Source organism: Topomyia yanbarensis, chromosome 3 (assembly GCF_030247195.1).
Source record: "Topomyia yanbarensis strain Yona2022 chromosome 3, ASM3024719v1, whole genome shotgun sequence".
In the NCBI taxonomy this organism is placed as follows: Eukaryota; Metazoa; Arthropoda; class Insecta; order Diptera; family Culicidae; genus Topomyia; species Topomyia yanbarensis.
Genome location: NC_080672.1, coordinates 72,409,444 through 72,431,582, shown reverse-complemented (window position 1 = coordinate 72,431,582; position 22,139 = coordinate 72,409,444). Strand labels below are relative to the sequence as shown.

Genomic DNA, 22,139 nt, shown 5'->3' with positions numbered 1-22,139 from the left:
CTGTTCTTTGGAAAACCCGCGAACAGTTGATCAGCCAAGTAAACAAAGAGCACATCGAACGTTATTCCGGTCGAGCAGAAACTCGGAAAGTGCCGCTTGATGTAACACGGCGTTTTTTGCTTCATACCCAGAGAAATGGGCAGCGCCCGCAACATATGTGAATGTGTTGTTTGTATTAAAGAGACTTGAATAAGAGAATAACAAAGAGACGCTATGTTAAGTTTGGATTTCCAATTCAGCTTCCCAGTTAAACTCATTCCGGAACCGGTTCGGATTTATGAATGGAGTCATGGATTCCAAATCAAATGTAACAACCGATTCCGACTCAGAATCGGTTGTTGCATTTGATATGGAATCCATACAGACTCCATTCAGGATTCCGAATCAAATTCCGAATGGTTTGACCGGTTTGTAGCTGATTCCGAATTGCAAACGGAACATGTCGTCTCTTTGTTTTTTTTTCTAGTCTTTTTAGTTTGCACTACCTATTCATCTTGGTAATGGCTGTTTTTAATCTCTAGGTAGAGTTTGTGGAGGGTACACAAAAGAAAGCAAAACATCATTAGATATAAACGCCAACGCAAGGAGAACTTTTATTATAGGCAGCGGTAAAGTGTCTCTAAGCAAGATCCAAGTGTGCGTATGGTATCTCTGCTGGTTCTTATTGTACACAGTGTGAGTTATGAAGTGATTGGAAAATATTTTCTTTTAGGACCTATAGTTGGAAATGTTATACTGAGCAGGAATTTGTGAGTAGTTTTGCATTTTGTAAGTTGAATTTCTATCGGTGGAACGAACCACTCCTTATAGAATTTGTCATCACGAAATCTTATCTGGTTTCAATTTTCAGATGCTCTGATGTCGACCCCGTAAATTGAGGAACAAAAAAAAAATTACGCAGCAGGCCATCTTTTCCCTGATTGGTTACTTTCTTATTGATCGGCCGCAAGTAAAATGGCTCCAGTTTATGATATCAAAACCGACGTACAAAGTGTAGCCAATTCGGAGGATGAGTTCTCGGACGCCACCGATATAGCACAGTCTTCCGAAGCGGTATGTAATGAATCGTCAATCGAACCGGAGGATGATGATTTGGACTCTACAGAAAGTGTGCATTCTCCCCAGACATATCAACCAGTCTGGAATGATTTGGATGCTGCTGGGAGAAAGAATTCATCAGAACCACAACCGGGTTGCAGTTCCCAGCTGGAATCGGGGTCCATCGTTAGATGCGACAGTATAACACATTCATCTGATTCCGGCGATAGTAACGTTCGAGCTGGGGAAATGGATGCGCCGTGCAGTAGTCGTGTTACCGGTGACACAGAACCGGTTAAACAAACTAACTTCATCAATAATCTGGTGGAATCGCAATCCGATGCCTTTGTAATGTACAGCAGAGCCGATGAATCGCAAGGCGAGTGTGTTAAAGTAAGGCTACAGGAACATGTTGGTGTGCTGGTTGATCCTGATCAGAATGCCAGAAACCAGTCGGTTGATTTCATGGGTACTGAAGTAGCAAATCTTGACATTGGAAAAGAGGCTACAGAATACTGGGAAGATGAGCCAAACAAAAAACCCAGATACAAGAGAGCTTTGAATTACGTAGCTTCATTTATACCGGGGAGCAATTCTGAAAACGATGGGCACATAAAGCTGAATAAACGAATATTCAAGGATACTGCTCAATTGGGATTTTCTTACTGTTTCACTCATGAAGGTTTGAGGATTGTACTGCACGACGAAGGCAGTTTGATGGTGACAGAAAATAATTTTGTGGCCACTGTTTCCATGATTGACTCTCATGGTTTACATGGTAGCCTAGAAGATAAAAGTGCAAAAAAAATCTTGCAGGAAGGCCTTCGAATCATTAAAGTGATTCAATGTGGGTTGAGAAACCAATTAAGTGAATCGTGCGAGAAGTTGATCGGCACCATCAGAAAAATTATGACCGAAATAACCGACGGGTATGAGGAAACTGTTGACTATAGTCAGCTACTGTTACTCGTAGATAAATTTAATAAAGGTGAAAAATTTACGTGCAGAAGTTTGTGCCAAGAAATCATGAACAATCACCGTATTTCCAGTGGGCTGAAAAAATTAGCAGAAGAGGTACGAAGTTTGGATATTAGAACGTACAAGAGAGATAAGAAATTGGCTTGTTTCGGGCTGCAGATGGATGATTCGACAAAAAAACTGTGCGACGAATGGGCTCAAATCACTAAAGACAGTGCACCAAAGCATAGACAATTTTTGGAGAATAAAGCTCCCCCCTTTCTGCAGGACAAATTGCAGAATCTATCTCCGGAACAAATTATTCTCATTACTATCAATGATGTGAATCTGTATGCGAATATTGCACATTTTCAGGATGCCGTCGTTTTCCAGAAGCCTTTGGAGGATCTAGCTGACCGATGGATTCGTCAGATCAAAGTAAATGGGAAAACAGGCTCGGCGACTAACCAAATTTACTTCTTTCTGTGCAAAAGTTTGGAGGAGATCATTTTGGAAATTAGGAGCAAATCAAGCAATACAATAGAGCAGCTGATTGTGAGCAATACAACAGGGTGGTATCCTATCGAAAATATCGCGTGGAAATCGGAAGACAGCATTACGAAGTGCTTGGAGAATGAGTATCGGTTTGTTTTCAAACTATTGCATTATTTCGACCCAAGTCAGGGTAAACAACCGAAATCGTTCCCGTATACGATGAAACTGTTGCAAGATAATATATCGATGAGACCGAAGATTTACGGAAGAACCAATCCTCTAGGTATAGCGGATGAACTTTACGTCTGGTGTTGTATGTTGGACGATGTGGTTTCGCGTGTCCTCGAGGATGACGGCACCGAGCTGCACATGTTCGACGATATTATCAAGAATTATCTCCATCATATCTGTAGCGTGGATCATGATCAGCTGGAAACGGTGCGCGTCGTTACTCACAATACGATCCGTTTCATCGTTCAAACGATCTCATCTGTACAAGGAGCAAGTGACTCGTCGTTAGACAGACAAGTGCTACGTAGACAACTGGAAATCGTCAATTCCCTGGTAGTTGAACGAAGCTCATCAATGAACCATTTCCGTGATCTGATGGAAATTTTCAGCAGCTTTTGGAGATATGGGAGTACAATTCTTGCAAAATTGACAGCTAAAATGGACATACCGGAAATGTACGCTCTCAAAGATAATCTAACCAATCTGGCGATGGACGCTTTGCACAAAGATGTTACGATCGATGAGCTCGTGAGATTTTTACGGGCGTATTATGATTTATTGGTCGATTTAGATGGCCTACCGATCGACTGGTTCATCAAAAGCACCTGCACAGAAACAGTGATGCGTGCTATCGAGATGCTGGATTTGATCGAACTGGTCGACAATCGGTGGTCTACCACAGATTCGAAAACTTATCGAGTCATCAATCCACATCGATTTGCAAAGTGCGCTCCACCAATGATGAACATTGAAACCGTTCCCAAGCACTACGTCATCGACATCATAGCTACACTCGTGTCTCAAATTAAACTTCAACTGCAAAGGGAATGCTGGGGATCCGGAGAGCGCCTAACATCATCTGAGCAGCTATCATCGGCCATCGAGCTAATCTCCGCCGTCAGAATATCCCTGCTCTATTTGGACGAGCAATCGGACTACGTTTCATTTGACCAATTTTACGACGAAAGTGTGAAGCCGTTTTGCAATCTAATGGACCACTGCAACTCACTGGCGAACTTCACCAACCGCGCCAACCTCATTCGGGAATCGTTCTGGTACATTCGTAAACAGAACGAAATGGACATCACGAGGGCGTTGGAACTGTACCGTGAGCTCAACGATACCCAGGACGATCGAATGTTGCGAGATGCGTATCAACGCTATTTGGTATGCTTTCAAGAGCACATGATGATGTCTGTGGGAAAGGAAGACAAGGAAAGCATACGGAAGATTGTTGAGGAGGTGAAGGCATACACCGAAAAAATTCACGTCAACGAATGGTCCCAATATTTTAAGATGGAAAAAGTACCGAAGATTCTAGCAGGACTGGCTGCAGTTTGGTCCATATCAAGTTCGAAGGATGTTTTCATCACGGGAAAGTATCTCAGTCCACACTGCATACAGATTCTTTGTATTTTGAAACTACTGAGTGTTGATGAAAAGTACAATGGAGTAACGAATAAGCTGGCTCAAGTGCTAACCGGTCAGGGTAAATCTTTGATTCTTGGGTTAACTGCAGCGTTACTGGCACTGACAGGTCACAACATCCGCATCGTTTGCTACAACCGAGGTCTGGTAACTAGGGATCAACTGGATTTCCAAGAATTCTTCGTCTATTTTGGTGTCGAGCGGGATATAATCTATGGTACATTTGAGGATATGGCAAATGCAGTATTAACTCCAGTGGTGAATGGCGAAAAAAAGGGCTTGAGAGAGTTAGTAACCGATCTATTGCTAGAAGGTTCACATGTGCGCTCGAGCAATAGTGCTGTGGATTTAAAAAAATCTGTTCTATTGATGGACGAAGTAGATGTATTTTTCTCTCGAGATTTCTACGGAAACAATTACGCTCCTGTAGCAAACCCACTTATCACCGGATTGGGACGAATTCAGGTAGAAATTTGGAAGGCCGTTTGCCAACAATGCTACGACATCCCAACACTAACTGACCGTATCGAACGTTTCATCAAATCATTTGTAAACTCGGAAGCTTTCGCCGAATTTTTGAATGCTGCAGACCGGTATACTCTTCTTGTTCCTTTTAATTCACGGTTAACACGCAAAGGCTACACCAACCGTACTCTTTTCGCTGAACATTTACAGCAAATGCTACAGTGCGCCATCAAAGTTCACCAAAGCCCGGTTTCCGAGTGCTCCGACTTTAGGCTTAGTGCACGGAACACAATCACCTACAAGTATCGAGAAGAGTACACAAACCACAAAAAAGCAGGTTATCTAAACGTGTTCCACTACTTCCGACTAAAGGGATCCAACTTCTGCTCGCAGATCGCCGGAGAACTCAATTACGGCTACCTGAACATTGACTGCGGTTCGCTGTCATACGCAATGTTGCCGAAGAACTACCCGCTCATCCTGGGAGTTTCCGGAACAATAACTGCCCTAAGCGATCCCGAAAAGGACGCCATGAGAGATCTTTACAGTATCACCAACATGATCGTGCTGCCGACGTTCTTCGGTTGTTCAAACTTGCTGTTCAACAGTACCAGTGGCTTCTGTCATCTACGGACGAAGAATGCCTGGTTGGAACGAATCGCCCATCGAACTCAGGAGGTCGTAGCAGCAAGTCGAGCTGCGCTCATTTTCTTCAAAACCGACGTCGAGCTGAACGAGTTCAAGCTCAAGTATTCCGGTCGCTTCGATCGATTGACTGTGCTGACGGAAAACACCGATCCCGAGCGGAGACAGCTTTGCATCAACGAGGCAGGCGTCGCCCGAACGGTCACGCTAGCAACTCGTGGCATGGGACGTGGAATCGACTACAAGTCCAGCGTTAGCGTCGAGAGAAACGGTGGCATTCACGTTATCCAGACGTTCTTCTCAGTGGATGTTAAAGAAGAAACCCAGATCAAGGGACGAACTGCTCGTAAGGACAATAAGGGCAGCTATGAGCTGATTGTTTGTGACGGCGATTTAAAAGCTGACCGCGTTTGGAAGGTGAAAGGCGATAATACGTACCAAACACTACACGAAGCTAGAAGCAAAATAACTCTTCAGGACGGTAAAACTACCGCAAAAGCTATCGCCGCCGAAGCTGCTGCCCACGACACTACGATGCAATATTTGAGGGATTTGATTGTGCCGGATTTGATTGAACAAGGGCCTTTGCCCGCTTAGGTCGATGCAAAGATTCTAAAAACAATATTATTGAGTTATTTTTTATATTTTTCAGTACATTTAAACAGAAATAAAGTTGTCTTTTTTTAAATTTTTTGTTTTTGTTTAATTCTCGTGGTGGGATCACAAGTGAATGCGACCATTGGCGTCGAGCTGTCGACAGTTTATCGAGAGAGACATCGATGAGATCTTTGTATCATACTGCCAAACCAGGCCCGCAGCCAGGATTTTGTTTCGGGAGGGGCTTAAAACTTATTGCATAAATGTGTTAATTCTGGTGACTTGAGATAGTCGCTTGAAACTGAATGTAATTTTGAAAATTTCTTAGTGAAAACAGTTCCAACACTAAGGCAATAGACAATATGTCATTTTTAGGTCATTTCTTTTTCGTATAGTTCATTAAGACTCAATTATTTAAATACAAATACAAGAGAATGTCGAAATTCGTCTTCAGATTTTTCACAGATCCTATTCATTTATGAAATAGATACTTTTTATATCATTAGACTGGCTTATTTTTCTAGTCAATTCTATTAGATCCTTGAAACTATGGCAGAAGACAGACCAGTAATTTTGTTTGTTGACATGTAAAGGGTGTACAAAAATACTACCGATTTCTCTACAATAAATAAGAACTATAGCTGTATTTACCTAGATTAAGCAAATATTATATTTGAGCACACGAAGCTTACAGGTTTCATTTCGGAATTCATGGATGTTTGGACAATACAAAAGAGATGTTTCAATGAATAAATTTACTAAACTAGCCGGAATTTTATCTACTATAGGACTGTTCACTAATCGAAAGGAAATCCCCTGATTAAAGGGCGAACACGAAATTATTGCGACACATTAACAGGACATGACTTTTTTACCATTGGGTAAAAATCAACCAAATTTTGCACACTTTCTCATTGATGTGTATTGTTTACATGCTGTCAAACTCGAAGTCGTGTTTTTCGATTCAACGAAAATGGAGGTGAACCAACGCGAGTCGAAAGAACAAATTCTTTCCAAACACCTGGAATCTCCTGACCTGTCGCACCGCCAGTTGGGAAAAATGTTGAACCTTCACCATTCAACCGTCTCCAGAGTGTTGAAGCGGTTCCAGGAGCGGTTGACGTTGGACCACGGCAAAGGAGCTGGAAGAAAACCGGGACCGGAGAACAAAAAGACGGAGGGAAAAGTCAAGCGGATGATTAAAGCAAATCCCAACGTCTCAAGCCTTGATTTGGCTAAAAAGATCGGCATGTCGCAGAGCTACGTCCAGAATGCAAAGAAGAGAGCTGGACTACATACATACAAGGTACAGAACTTCCCAAACCGCGATGAGCGGCAACAATCGACGGCTAAAACTCGGGCACGGAAGCTCTACAAGAAGATGCTGACAAAATATGACTGCTGTGTGATTGACGACGAAACGTATATAAAAGCCGATTTTAACCAAATTCCGGGGTTGGAGTTTTTCACCGGCAAGAGCAAGTTCTATGTGGACGACAAATTTAAGAAGAAGAAAATGTCGAAGTTCGCCTCCAAATATCTCATTTGGCAGGCCATCTGCTCTTGCGGACTGAGCAGTGAGCCTTTCGTGACAAAGGACACAGTAAATGGGGAGATCTACAAATCTGAGTGCCTCGAGAAGCGCCTTTTGCCGTTCTTGCAGCAGCACGACGAAGCTCCGCTATTTTGGCTAGATTTGGCATCATGCCACTATTCTAAAAGTGTCCTGGAGTGGTATGAGGCCAATTCTGTCCATTTTGTTCCAAAGGACATGAATCCGCCAAACTGTCCGGAGCTGCGCCCGGTGGAGCAGTACTGGGCAATGATGAAGCGGGAACTTCGGAAGAGCAAGAAGACAGTCAAAGACGAAAAGGACATGTTAAGAAAATGGGAAAAATATTGAGAAACTGGTACCGGATGACACTGTAAAGACTTTGATGGAGGGCATCAAGCGAAAATGCGTTCAATTTTACACTCAAGGCTCCATCGATTAACTTTACTTTTGATTTTTGAAGTAAATATATGTATAAAACTACTCTAAAATTTTGACTTGATTTTAAACATTATTTTATTTTTATTTAAAAATTTAAAAATTTAAAATGAACATGACATTTTCGGTGTCGCAATAATTTCGTGTTCGCCCTTTACTGTTATCTTGCAATTTACGTAAATTTTGTTAAATGTAACCAGAGCTTTAAAAAATTGACATCCCTGCGTGAACTTGAAAGAGAACCGAAATTCAAGTTTTGTCAGTGGCAGTTTTCGTGATGCGAAGATACTTGCAGTTACACTTTCCAAGTCAATTCAAACACTCTGCTCAGTAATTGGTTCGTTTTTAATTAGCTCAAGTTTTTTTTACAATCATCGTCAAGATTGGAAGAGATGCATGATTTCTTGAAGAAAGCTGTAATGCTTTTTGATTACAGGTTTGTTTTACCAAAATTTAGGAAACAATTTCAATTAACGTTGTTCCACCTAACGTTGAATATTGTGCGGATAACGAAGACGTAATATGTTTTCGAAAATGCCGTTTTATTCAAACCGAATTGAGAGGATTAGAACGAAATTCCGAAAGCACTCGTTCTGAGTGCATAGAAAAGATAGAAGAGGTGCTCCTGAGGCTCCTTAGATTAGCTGATTCTTTTTTCCTCCTCCGTGATTTCTGATCATCTCTCAGCTTAGTCCAAAACGAATAAAAAACAGATCGTGAGACTGCTATATACTGAAGACATAAAATCGAAATTATTGGACTAATAGATTCAACCAGTCACAACATTTTAGTCGCAACTCGCATGAACGGAACGAATTCCTCGCATGAAAGTGAAATTGAGTGCCAATGAAAATGATGATGCGCTAAAATGACGCGAAAGTAAAAACTGTCGCCTCAGCTATATCGTTCTCAGTAAATTGAATTTTTTTTTTGCCTAGTACGCTTGAATGTGATGTCTAGTATTTATACTAAGAGTACAGAGTGCACGGACCTAATACAGTAATTCAAATTGGGTACAATTCAAAAACCTGTCATTTAAATTTAAAAAAGAGTTGTCAATATCGAGTATTACATCTGAGTTTTGTTAAACGGGACAATCACTTGCGATGATGCGTTCACTTTTGGACAGTTTTAGTACTCAGTCGTCCATTAAACTTCTTCTACTATTTTTCAAATAATTCATAAGTGAACTCGGTTCAATGCTTTAGCCAATCGAAACAGTGGTTCTGTTATCTAGTTCTATCTATTTCCAATAATAAAAATAATAAAATAAGTTTTAACTGGTTGTCCAACAGAACTGACACAAGCTCTAAACGATTGCACGTAGATACCTGTTTACGAAGTAGGGAAATATTTTTTGCTCACCAACTGCGTATAGGGGATCGTTCATATCTATCTCGCTATTGAACACTTCCGTGTTATAATCGTGGTTGCTGCCTTTATGTTCGCAAACGTGCTTGCTTGTTGCCTTTATGATTGTGAATTTATTCAATGATCGTGCTGGCTGTATATTTTGAGATATTGACGTAGCTTTTGTTGTTGTCAATATTACCTGAACATTTGCCACATATTTGGTAATTGTTTGTGTTCAGCGGTAAATAAATCGTAATGTAACGTTTTTTTCACAGAACTGAAACGTACTAGTTTGCCTTTGATATGTGCAGAGAATACTATGTGTAATTGTACTATCGCATTATGTTTTGTACTGCATTTCTCCCATATGTGATATGTATCTGCAAGTTAGCGGTATCCGGCTTGTAACCGAACATTGATTCTCTCACCGTCCATTTATATGATGATCTTAATTACAGCTTTGTCACAAACAACGATTAAAATTTATTGGCTTTATATCATTCAAAATCAATGATTTCGCGTGATCCAATTTACTGAACGCTATGAGCGCAGAATACCTGAGGTGGTAGAACTCAATAAAGGTTTTTACCTTCGGAAAATATTCCTCATCACAAATACTCGGTGTTATGCGAATCACGACTAACCACAGTATTTGGCCAGTGCACCACTTCTTGCTTCTGCGACTCACTCATCTCGACAGATTACTAGGGCATAGTATAGTAGAAGTTTTCTTTGTTCTTCAGACAAGGAACACAATATAAAAGTAACTTTATTTGTCGTTCGCTCCACACCGGCTGGGACAGAAGCATAAAGCACACTGAATGTCGTGATCATTGATTTTGGTTGTTGGAAATAGCAATCTTCTAACTTTATCTTAAACCAAACGAGCTACAAGCTACCCAGCCAGCCTTTTTGATGGGTATATCCAAGTTGCAGCTGAATAATACGTTTTTATATTCCACCAAAAAAGTCGCACTAAATGCACAAAAGCGGCATATGCGTACCAAACTGGAGGCGATATACGTACATAGCTATTGAAATTGACGATTTCTGATTACAATATACACGTTAAGCGCGATAATTATTAGTATTAAACCGATTCTAGAGAATAGATTTACGATTGCATAAGCAACACAATTTCACATTATATATGACATCCATAACTAGTATACGATTTAAGAACACTATATACGATTAACTCTGGTTTGTCGGTAAAGAAGATCAGTAAACAGTAATCGGGAACATCAATCGTCTCCAGCATAATAAAATACGTAAAAAAGCGGGGTCTGGGGAGAAAAAACGAATACTGATTGAACGAATCAATGCCAAACCAACCCTTACAGAGTATCTCATTGATTTTAGTGGGATTCGACCTTACAACGTTTGAATTGTAGAGCAGGACTTAATACACAGAACTATTTTAATTATTACAAGTGTGACAATATTTCGTAATCATATCTTATTTTCAGGCAGAGAAATACTATTCAGATAAACATTCGCCATATATGCAGCAATATCTTTTCAGAGATATGAGATAAGTCGTAAGTAATTTCGCGAAGTCGGATTTCTTATATGTTGTGATATATTAAGTCGTATTTAACTGTTTGAAGTCATTGTGATGTACATCGAAGTCGTACATAAGCTTGTGTTGTATAGTGACTATTCTTTCACACAGAAACAACTTTGAAAAGCTATAAATCCGACACCGTTTGAAATACAATACGATGGATGTGAACAAAAATAAGATTTTGATGAATTTAAATGTTTGTAGCTATATGAATGTAAGTTGTCAACGCCCTACGACCAATGCCGATCGAACACGATGTTATTTATACATCAATGTGATTCTGATCGAACTGTCGTTATAAAATCACGTTTCTTCCAATAAACGATATCAAATATACTACGGCAGATTGAAATTGATTATCTAAATGATTTGGATTTCTTGTAGACAATTTTACGAGTCTTTTTCCTTCAGTGATATACGATTTGTGGTTTGCTGGGTAAAGTCGCTGATAAAAATGTTTTTGAAATTTATTTTCAAAGCATTTCGGGGGGGGGGGGGTTAAGCCCCCTAGCCCCCCTCTAGCTACGTACCTGTGCCAAACGAATGCGTAATCGAAATGCAGCGAGCGAATAGATGTGAGAAATCTTCAACACGATGGCTTGTAGTTTTTGGAATAAAGCTATTACCGGATTTCCTTCCTATGAAGAAAATTCTGTGCGAATTCTAAGTTCTTGTCAGGCAAACGTAACAGACAAATTCGACTTCAACTTGTTGCAGGATCTGATCCTGTTGTTGTTTATTAACGACTGCTTCATCAATGTTAAGATAACAATTTACAATTCTGCCTTCAATTTTTTTATGCAAGTTTATTTCTTATGTTATTATATTTTAATTGCCGCATTCTACTGTATCGATTTTGTTGGCTATCAGAGCGAATCAGTTATAAATTTAGAATGGATAACTAGGATCCTTTCGAGCCAGCCTAGTCCTAGTTTTCCTTTCTAAGTTTATAACTGATTCGCTCTAGAATTTATTATTTATTTATTTATTTTCGTCAAGCATATGTAGACTACATAGAATGGTTTTACAATATTTACTTATATACTATACATTATTTCTACGGTTTAGTTCAGATTTGATTTGTTTTCTAGACATGGAAAGGTGAATTATTACACAATTTTCATTATAATGACGCATCATTCTATTGATGCGACTATTTTTAGCATAGTTTGTCCTAAAAGATTGTTTTTGGAATAAATTACGAGTTCTTAGTTGTCGGCTAGGTACATAAAACTTTATTTGCGAAAGTAATGATGCGGATTGTACACGTTGAGAAATAATTTCGTTGATAAAGTAAAGCATGGCAAATTCGCGGCGTTCTTTGAGTGTTTGTATATTAATGAGCATGCAACGTGCTTTATACGATGGAAGAGGAAATGTCGTCTAGTTTAGTTTACGAAGCGCGTACAAAATAAATTGTTTTTGGACTGATTCGATGCGTTCTTCGTACAGGACAGTGTATGGGCTCCATACTATGCTGAAATATTCCAAAATTGGCCTGACATATGTATTGTATAATGATTTTATTGTGTAAGGGTCTTCAAAATTGTAGGTGAAACGTTTAATAAAGCCCAGCATACTATTTGCTTTATTTATTATTGTATTATAATGTTCAACAAATGTGAGCTTGGAGTCTAAGATTACGCCTAAATCTCGTACAATTTTGCATTTTTCTACAAGTTGGTTGCCTAAGTGTATGTTTATGGGAACATTTGAAATTTTTCTGCTGAAGGTTATTGAGTTGCATTTCTTTACATTAAGTTGGAGTAGACTTTTGCTACACCACGTGTGGAATATATTTATTTCGTTTTGGAATATTTCAGTGTCTTTGACATCTCTTATTTCCATGAAAAGTTTCATGTCATCTGCATAAGCACTTTAAGATGTTTGAGTATAAAGGTAATGTCATTAACGTACAAAATAAAAAGAAGAGGGCCTAAGTGGGAACCCTGGGGTACGCCAGAGGTGACAGAAATTGGTTCCGAGAGTATATTCTGAAAGCGAGCTGTTTGTTGACGTTTCGTTAAATATGATTCGAGCCATTTCAATAGTTTATTTTCTATGCCATATTTTTGCAGTTTGAAGAGTAATAAGGGTATGTCAATACGGTCGAATGCTTTACTAAAGTCAGTGTAGAGTGTTTCCACATGGTTGCCATTGTCCATTGCATTTACAGTAAATGTTACAAATTCTAAAAGGTTTGATGAACGGCCTTTATAAAAGCCATGCTGCTTGCTTGTTATTTGATTTTTGATTTGCTGAAATATTTTGTCATTTACTAGTTTTTCGAATAATTTTGGAATGCATGATATAATGGCAATCCCACGATGGTTTCGGATGTCTGATTTAGCGCCTGATTTAAAAATTGGCACTAAAAAGGATGATTTCCATATTTCTGGGAATGTTCCATTTTTCAGTGACATGTTGAAAATATGTAGTAGTGGTAAAGTGAATTCTTCTGCTAGGTTTTTTTAAAATATTGGGGCTATTCCGTCCGGTCCAGGTCCTTTTGATGCGTCTAAGTTTTTTAGTGCAGTGGTAATTTCGTGTTCAGATAGTTCGTGGACGGCAATGTCATTTGAAAATTCAGGTATAAATGAAAAGTAGTCGCGGTCGCGGTCTGTTTCGGAATATGAAGTATAGACTTCTTGAAAGAATTTTTCAAATAAATTGCAAATTTCAGTATTGTTATTTCCTACATGTCCGTCAAAATGCATTTGGGATGGAAAGTTACTACTTTTCAATTTCGTTTTCACGTAATTGAAGAAATTCTTTGGATAGGTCTTTATTTCAGTCTCGATTTTACGATTATATTCTTCATGTGCAGTGTTAATGGCTATGTCGAGTTGGGAGCAAATATCCAGATAGTTTTGCCGATTTGTAATGCTATGTTCTTTCTTGTAAATTTTATGTGCCTTTTGCTTTCTATTTTTTAAATTTTTCAGATGTTGGTTGAACCATACAGGCTGCTGGCCGCCATGAGTTCTTCTTCTTCTTTTTACTGGTACTGTTCCAGAGATTAAATTCGTTACAATTAAATAGAATTTAGTCACTGCTTCGTTGACATTTCCTTCTATACTCAATACAGTTTGCCAATTTATTCTACATAGTCTACGTTTGACTTCTTCGAAGTCAGTTTTATGGTATTCCGGTACTTCTTCATACTCCAAGTCGTTCGGGGAAGAGCTTTGATGAATAAAAATTGAATATTCGATTGCTGTGTGAAATACTTCATTTTTTCATAATGGAGTTAAAGATGCATTAACACAGAAGTCTTCAGTGCAGTTCGTGAATAAGAGGTCTAAATATGAATTTTGTTTATTTTTTACATGGTTGATTTGGTGCAGGCCAAATTCAGATATTTTGTCAAAGAAGTATTGTTTCATTTTCGCCTACGACAGGGAGTAAGATAGATTCGTTTTCAATGTCTACGATGAAGTTGGTGTTACGTTGATTAAAGTCGCCATAAATATGCAGTTTTACTTCAGGTTCCATGTTTGACATGATAGATTCTACAGTTTGAAAAAATAGTTCAAATGATTTTTTGTGAGCATTTTCAGGTGGAAAGTACACAGAGGAGAATATGTGCACTTCTCCTGATATTACTGCTTTTGCCCATATATGTTCAAATTCTATATGTTTAATGGTTTCTATTTCTTCTGAAGGAAAGTCTGCGTTTATGGCTATAATGACTCCTTCTCCAGACTTTTTATTACAAAGAGACAAGTTACGGTCATGCCGAAATACATTAAATTGATTTCCAAAAATTTCTTCGCTTCTTACGCTTTCATCCCAGCTACTTTCTGTTCCAAGAATTATATTAAAAGAAGATGAAATTAGTTTTTGTTGGATTTCTTTCATTTTGGCTGGGCTTTTCATTCGATTAAAATTTTGGCAATAGACCAAAATTTCAGTCGAATTCTGTTGTGGATGCGAAGAAGTTTTTGGAATATTTAAATTACTTACAGTTATATTTTCTTCCTCTATAGAGGGCGTTGTTACTTCCGAAAATTCGACGTTCCAAATTTATGCGTAGCTTCGCGGAGTTGTTGAAGGCGCCTGGTTCTTTCACTTGATAAAAATATTCCATAAGAGTCAAGGTCTGCTGCTGCTTCATCTGGGTTTAGCCCATATTCCTGATAGACTTCGATGAAAATGCGCAGGAGATGGTCAGGAGTGGTCGGTAGTCCTTCGGATGCGAGCGTCATTTTGATGCTGGTCGGCGTCATTCCTTCCACGCAAGTAGATGGGTGTTGGTCCTTCATATATGCCAGGTATAGGCGTACTATGTTCATTATTTTTGGTTCGCGAAGTCTGGCCTTTAAAAAGCGACCGTCGCCATTCGTTGATTGAGACGTGAGGCGTACAATTGGAGGGCGCAAGGGGTCCAGTTCAAATTGGCTGTCTGTGTTCGAATGTTGAGATGTGGTTGCCAATGTGTTTAAACTATTTTCGCCGCTGGTAGGTGTCACTTTCATTTGTTTGGGTTGAATGTTTTCGTTAGCTGAACGGTACGGGTTGATGGTGTCACCTTTTTTAAAGTTTATGAAATTTGTTTTTACTGCTGGTATTGCAAGACCTGCAATCGGATGTTCGGTGGTTGTGGGAGGAACGGAAAATTGTTTTTTCGCCGTGGCAAGTAGTAATTTGTCTGACGTCTTACCACTGTCGTTATGATGATGATTGTTAGCGCGATCGTTGTCACGTTGACTTGACTGCTTACGACGTTTTCGGTTGCGCCTTGCCTTATCAGCAGCTTTCTCCTGAAGTCGTCGAATGCGTTGTTTGGCGTCATATTTTGTCCAATCCTGCTTCCATTGCCATTTATCGCCCAAAAATCGCCAGCCTGGAGACGTATGATCTATTTTCTGTTGGATTACTGTAGCGTGTGATTTTTCCGCTAATTCTTCAGCCAGGGATTTTGATTGATTCATGCCATTTTCTGGTATTGTCATGTTGGAGATTGCAATGGAAATAGCTTTCACTTCTTCCTTCAATTCCTCCAATTGGTCGGAATTGACGAGAGGGTACGGCTCAGAACATTTAGTGGAAAGCAGTTCGTTCTCGAGGTGTGATAGCCGTTCGTCAATTTTATGATTCATATTGTCCGATATTGTTTTGGTCGATTTGCTGATGGTGTCGATAGAATTTTGCAACAAATTGTCACAAGAATGAAAATGCTGACCTAGTTTACTGCATATGTTTTCGTTCTTTTTATGGACGACTTGCATTGACTGCTTTACGTCGTTAAGTAATTGTTCGATGCTACCGAACAATTCAAGACTGTGGCTCTTTAGGTCAGCTGTGGTTCGATGTTGTGTGTCCGTATGCGACTTCATCATTTTTAGCAGCTGATCTTGTAGATAGATCATTTTGCGTGTGTCGACCTCTGGCCTAATAATGTGCTGGCAGTCCGCACACACAGGCACCATAAATGCCCGGATAAAATTTTCCTGATTACGCTGCACACCTACACAGGCAGCATGGTACGATCTGCTGCAAAATTCACACTTCCAGAGGAAGCGGTCGTCGTTTATGTTGCAAGTTTTTACACCGCACTGCATTATTTTACTATTACTTGAAGTTCAATAGCACTGTAACTTACGAAGCACGCGCGCGATGTTTGTTTACGTAGTTAAAAAAAATACTAATTAATAAATTACTTGCGGAGCGCTTGAAGAGGCGTCCGCACTCGTTGACTGTTCGAGCGAAAAACATACCTATCCATTTTTCAATTTCATTGTTTTCGTTTCTCTTAGTCTTAAATTTGTCGAAAATAGCCAACAAAATCGATACAGAAGTTTACTTCTTTGAGGAAGTTTAGCACTTTTTCCTCGTTGTCTCCGTCATTGCATAACGCTTCTCGAAGACTCGTCGACACAATATCGTGCTTTTTCCCGGTTTCATCATACATCCTGCAGTTGAGTATCACGTGACGGACGTGGACAGTTATCCCGCAGCAGTCGCAAACTGGGGGAGGGGGTTTCTTTCTTCAGCAGACAGTCGTATGTTAGCCAGTTATGCCTAAGCTGACCAACCGTACGAAATTTGGGAGGACAGTACGAATTTTTGGTCGTGTGTCGTGTGGAAAAAATACTTGTACGGATTTGTCCGGATTTTGTACGGAATTTTCAACCTCAGTGGAAGTGAAACTACTCTCGAGACAACAAAAAATCTTCCACAAATGAAAACAGACTACATAACGTTACATAACGTTACAAACAATTTCGATAAGATATTTCCCTTGAAAAAGGCCAAAACCAGTGGCCGAAACGTCGGGCAGTATAGAACAGCCGTTCTTATTTCTAGACCGTGAAAGCCGAAAATCCACTAAAAACCCATCCGGTCGTTTTCTACATTTCAAAGTTGTTAAATACAATATGGTATTGAATTTTACGTTAGATTTTCAGCCAGATAAGCTGTACTTGACACACAACAAACATGATAACCATAGGTGTTAAATGCATGACATGAATTTTAATATTCAGTAATCAATTTCTTCTTGTGCAAAGAAGCAGCTTTTTTACTATAATGTTGTGCATCTAGTGCACTGCGCGGCTTCAGGAGCGTTTATAAAATTATGGCACGATCTCGCTAAAGCTGCGAACTAAATGGTTCAATGAAGCGAGTATCGGTGTCCGGAGAAATTCCACCGTCGGAGAGTAGGGTGAGTTCGCCACCGAGGACTTTCCAAACAGATCGTGATAAGGCCGGGAGCTGAATGATTCACGGAAACATGAGCTAAATGTCTCAACGAATCAACACCTAAACAGCGACGTAATAGATGGAGACGAGAAGCAAGAGAAGTTTCGAGAGTTAAATCAAAGCTCATAGGTCGAGTCATTCCATGAAACAAGGTTCCGAGAAAGATCAGTAGAAAGAGGTGCGACAAAAGTACAAAGAGCCCCCCTCCACTAAGTAATACCTTGATGTAGTTCGTTGGGGAAGAAGGGCGGAAAAAGAGAGCAAGGAGTGTTTTTAGCAGTTAGGCACGAACGTGATTCGTGAGTCCCAGTGCCAATACATTACAGGCCAGGCTTTTGAAGCTTTTTAAACCTTACTATAAAAAACACACGAATACAAAATACTTTACAAAATGAATGGTATTGCCTGGGCCAATTTTTGAACGCCATCAGCACTGAGTGCTTGACAAGGAAGAACTCGATAAAGATGGCATCCGTGAACCTAAGCTCCATTATCAACTCCTGCAAATGTTCCACATCACGAATGCTAGGTCTTATGTGAAAAGATATCGGAAGTCAATGGCCACCAAATTTGGCCGCAGTTTCTTATTTCAGCGACTTACACATCTAGACAGATCACCACAGTGTGAATCGAAATAACAGTTTCTTTTGTTCATCAGACAAGGCGCAAAATATATAAGCAAATATTTTGTCGTTCGCTTCGTGCTGGCCCGGGCAGAAGCAGAAGGCAAAATGCTTATCATAACCGTTTTAAGGTGGTTGGAAATACTAATTTTCTTCGACATTTTCTCGTCAATTTGTAATTGTAATTTGTTTATTGAGAGCTTTAACCAGATGTTTATTCGCCCGTCGTTTTCGTCAATTTGTTTAAACTAAATTTGATACAACTTTTTTGAGAGTCACCGAAATACATTTTTTTCTTCAACATATTGTTGAAAAATTCAGTATTGCATACCTGGAGGGTTTTCGAAAACGGTGAAACCTAGAAGTGTTATCAGTTCTATTCGCAAACGTACAGTAAGGCTAGACGTTTACAGTGATTTCAAAGCACTCGGTAACTAAACAATCATAAAACGTAACTAGCGTTTCACAATCAGCGACATTCTTCTACTGTTAAACAGCGAATACGGAACTTCCGAGCGCTTGAGGGATGCTACGGAAAAACAAATTCTACTTACCGAGTCATAATCTGCCCTCGACAGCTGAGTCTCACTGCCTCTCCTAGGTCGCGACGGATCATTGTAATCCTGGAATTAGAGGAACACAGAATGAAAGACAGAGCGTTACTCGCGGCGTGGTGATGCGTCAAATGTCAAGTTATTTGATTAAATGACTCGCTACTAGCAGGTCATCGACTCAATAGATTCTTAGATTAAAGGAAAATCGGTGACGGAGTAATCATCCGATTGAGACCTAGTCGTGTGATAATGAGTTTCAAAAGTGTGAAATCTGACGAAACAGAAACAGTGTTTTTAATTGTGAAAGTTAACTGAAGATTCGTGATAATGATGTTCGTGTTCCAGTGTGACTATCATTTCAGAAAAAAACGTGTATTGTTCAATAATCTAGCTGGCGGTAACATGTGACTAGTGTACAACCTAAACATTGGTATTGTAGCTAATATTGTCTGTTCGCGCGAGGACTAACATTCATTCCTCCACGCCAACCACCATAACAACAGAGTCACTGCTCCCAGCGATGATAACGATTGTGGGGAATGAAAAAAGAAAACGTAAAATCACCTTATTCTTCAACTGTTTGACAACATCGCTAGACGACGAGGAAATTTTCTGACGGTTCGGGTGATACAGAGGGTTCAAACCCAGAACACCACCGGCCGGGGGTGACGACGCCGTGAGTCCGTAACCGAAACCACCCCGGTTTGGCGTCCTCCCGGGCCCTGGATCCGCCAGATGGCGCGATGATGATGATGATGATGACGGTGGATGATGATGGAGAATTGGTCCGGCCGAGAGGGGGCGGTATGGTAGCGGTGCCGGTGGGCTGCAGGCAGTATGGTACAAACACGGATCAAACAGAAATATACATACATGGTCAGATACGGGAGACACTAGAGAGGGTCAGAACGAAAAAAGAAAAGAAGGTTTGGAAAGTTCTGGTCCAAATGGGAGTACCGATTGCGAATATCCGGGAAGGTTCCTGTTGCCGCCGTCGCTGCCACCGTTGACTTCGCCATACCGGTTGCTTCGATTACCTCCTGATCCGTGTCGGAAACCTGCAATTCAAACGGGACGGGACGCATGCTCAATTGGTTGACTTTGGCTCGAATGGGGTGCGCGTTGCGTATCCTTCGATTGGACAAGGGATCAACGCTTTGATGCGACTTTTCGGAAGGTCGTGTCTGAGTGGAATCCAATGTTATGAATCTACATCTACGATATTTTTTAAAAGGTAAAATATGTCTACAAGAAGGCATTCTCATTCCATCTAGATTGGTTAAAAGACTTCCCGTGAGCGAAGAGCAGGCCGTGAGTAGAGCTTGGTGTATATTATACAAGACAGGCTTCGCTGTCTGAGTGGTTCGAATCAGTATTTACAGCAAGACATACGGGACAAAGCCAGCACAGCAGAATTCAGCAGCGAAAAAGTAAGAGAGTACAACTACAGAGTTAATGCTAGTTATCAGTAGCCTGCTAGAACGCCATTACAAATTGCACAGTTGAAGAAAAAGTGAGTTGTAAAGTGAAAAAACAAACCAGAGGTGATTGTGAGTTAAAAAAGAAAATAATGGATAAGAGAGCATTTATACCTATACGAAGCTGCGTAAGAGCAAAAATAGTTACATTCGGTGGTGTTGGTGTATGAGCGCGCGTGTGTTGTTTGTGGAATATCTGTGAAAGCGGTGCGAGTACATACTGTTTACTAGTGAAAGTGACCTGGTTCACTTATATTTTAGGAGGTGATTGCACAATTGGCTTATTATTATAGAGAACAATGGTTGAGCGCGGTAGTATGCGTAGGAAAAAATGTGTTCCGCAGTTTATACATTACACTGTAGCAGAAGAGTATCAGTTATTAGATTTATTAGATAATATATTTCAAATTATACAAAATTGTTGCTAGTTAAAATTGCGCCCTAGCTGCTTATGAAAATATAACTGTGTCACTCTATCACACAACGTAACACTAAGATACTAAGGGATGATCCATAAATGACGTAGCATTTTTTTAGTGATTTTTAACACCCCCCTCCCCCCTCGTAGCATTTCGTCACAAACCTCTAAATACCCCCCCCCCCCCCTGATAATCACGTAGCTTGACGGTAACTCTGCCCCCCCCCCCTTGTCAACGTAATTTTTTTTTAAATTCTATTCTATTCCCCTTTAAAAAAGCTACGTAGCATGACATGACCCCCTACCCCCCCCCCTGTCGTCACACATCATCACAAAATACAAAACTCCCCCCTCCCCCATATAATGCTACGTCATTTATGGATGATCCCTAAGGGGATTAATTATTAATTAGAAATATGTTTGTCGTAAACTGCCATAACAACAATGACGCCCATGAATGCCCGCGGTCGTACTACCTTCATTCGAAAGCTTTTGATTTCTTCTTTGAAATGAGCTTAAGTTAGTTTTATGAAAGTTTGCGAATAATAGTCAAAATGTTGATAAACTGATAATGAAGATGCTTGGTTATTGCTGATACTAATTTTGAACAATCACTTTATAGCTAGAATAAAGACAAGAATAGATGTATAACTTTCAAATAACATTAAGCGGATGATCTGCAACGGTTTCACTAGTAGAAAAAAGGGAAACCGAAAGAGTAGTGTCTTAGACGGTGAAAGCATAAGTTTTGTTTGGAATTCAGTTAAAAAGAGACGAATGGCCATAAGGGTAGAACATCTACAATCTAAAATAATAAAAATCAGTTAATATTTCAACCTTTCGAAACATGTCACTTAATGTTTTTGGAACTATTTCATGATTACTAACGCATCAATTGTTCTATTTAGGAAACACAGCTGAGATCGCGCTTACTTAACCCTTAAAGGCGCAAAGCAATTTTTTTCAAATTTTCTGAAAATTGTCTCTCAGCATTAATACGTTACTCTGATAATTTTAAGATGGTTTTCGCAATGTTGTTTTAAAACAACATTGCGCATTTAAGGGTTAATTATACTGCGGTTACAGAGCTTTTAACCTCCCACACTTTGCGAGAGGCTGGGAATCGAACCCAGGTGAGCTGCGTGCATGATTAATCAACTACACTATGTCAGCTCTGTTTAGTGAATATGGAAAAATATATTCTACGTATCTAAATTATTCAGTCACATTTCGTTAGAGAAAATAATTATTTTTGAAGAGGATTAAATTAATCCGTTTTAACGTAAAAAGTAAATTCAGCGTGCTATAATTACTATTGAAAAATATTGTTTGTCTTGTATATTCAGAATAGTTATTTTTGATCAGTTATTTTGATCAAAAACGGATTTGGCGTACCAAAATTACAACCGTCTTATTTGAACCGATACTGCATATATTTGACTTTAGTCCACTTTTTGGTTTAAGCCGCGCCACTGTGCTCGCGCGCCTCGTTTGTATCCAAATGCGCCCAAATGCACACTGTTTGTGCCGCGCATGTGCGTTCTGTTTATGCCCAAATGCGCTCCGCATGTGCTTGAAAGCACCCCGTTTGAGCC

The 22,139-nt window shown here is 39.7% G+C and overlaps 2 protein-coding genes across 6 annotated transcripts in view; one reads left to right on the top strand and one right to left on the bottom strand.

Annotated features, from left to right (window-relative positions):
• Positions 1-22,139, bottom strand: part of LOC131687649 (whirlin-like) — a 622,772-nt gene that overhangs the window by 19,700 nt on the left and 580,933 nt on the right. Inside the window, exons 8-10 of the mRNA XM_058971745.1 lie at positions 19,606-19,706; positions 19,213-19,474; positions 18,649-18,717 (exon numbers count right to left, since the gene is read on the bottom strand). Of these exons, the coding sequence (XP_058827728.1) occupies positions 18,649-18,717; positions 19,213-19,474; positions 19,606-19,706 (432 nt within the window). The remainder of the gene's footprint in view (positions 1-18,648; positions 18,718-19,212; positions 19,475-19,605; positions 19,707-22,139) is intronic.
• LOC131687647 (uncharacterized) lies at positions 48-5,947 on the top strand. Of its 5 annotated transcripts, none has more exons than XM_058971741.1 (4): positions 48-168; positions 522-636; positions 713-768; positions 851-5,947. In XM_058971741.1, exon 4 carries the CDS (start codon positions 955-957, stop codon positions 5,854-5,856), a length of 4,902 nt encoding a protein of 1,633 aa, XP_058827724.1. In that variant the 5' UTR covers positions 48-168; positions 522-636; positions 713-768; positions 851-954; the 3' UTR covers positions 5,857-5,947. The 5 variants fall into 5 exon arrangements, with proteins under 5 accessions (XP_058827724.1, XP_058827726.1, XP_058827725.1 ...); XM_058971743.1 differs by lacking the exon at positions 48-168 and having other exon boundaries at positions 397-636; positions 851-1,053; positions 1,126-5,947; XM_058971742.1 differs by lacking the exon at positions 48-168 and having other exon boundaries at positions 397-608; positions 713-749.

Excerpts from the sequence above, each read along its gene's own strand:
- LOC131687647 (XM_058971741.1), top strand. The coding sequence starts at position 955 with ATGGCTCCAGTTTATGATATCAAAACCGACGTACAAAGTGTAGCCAAT.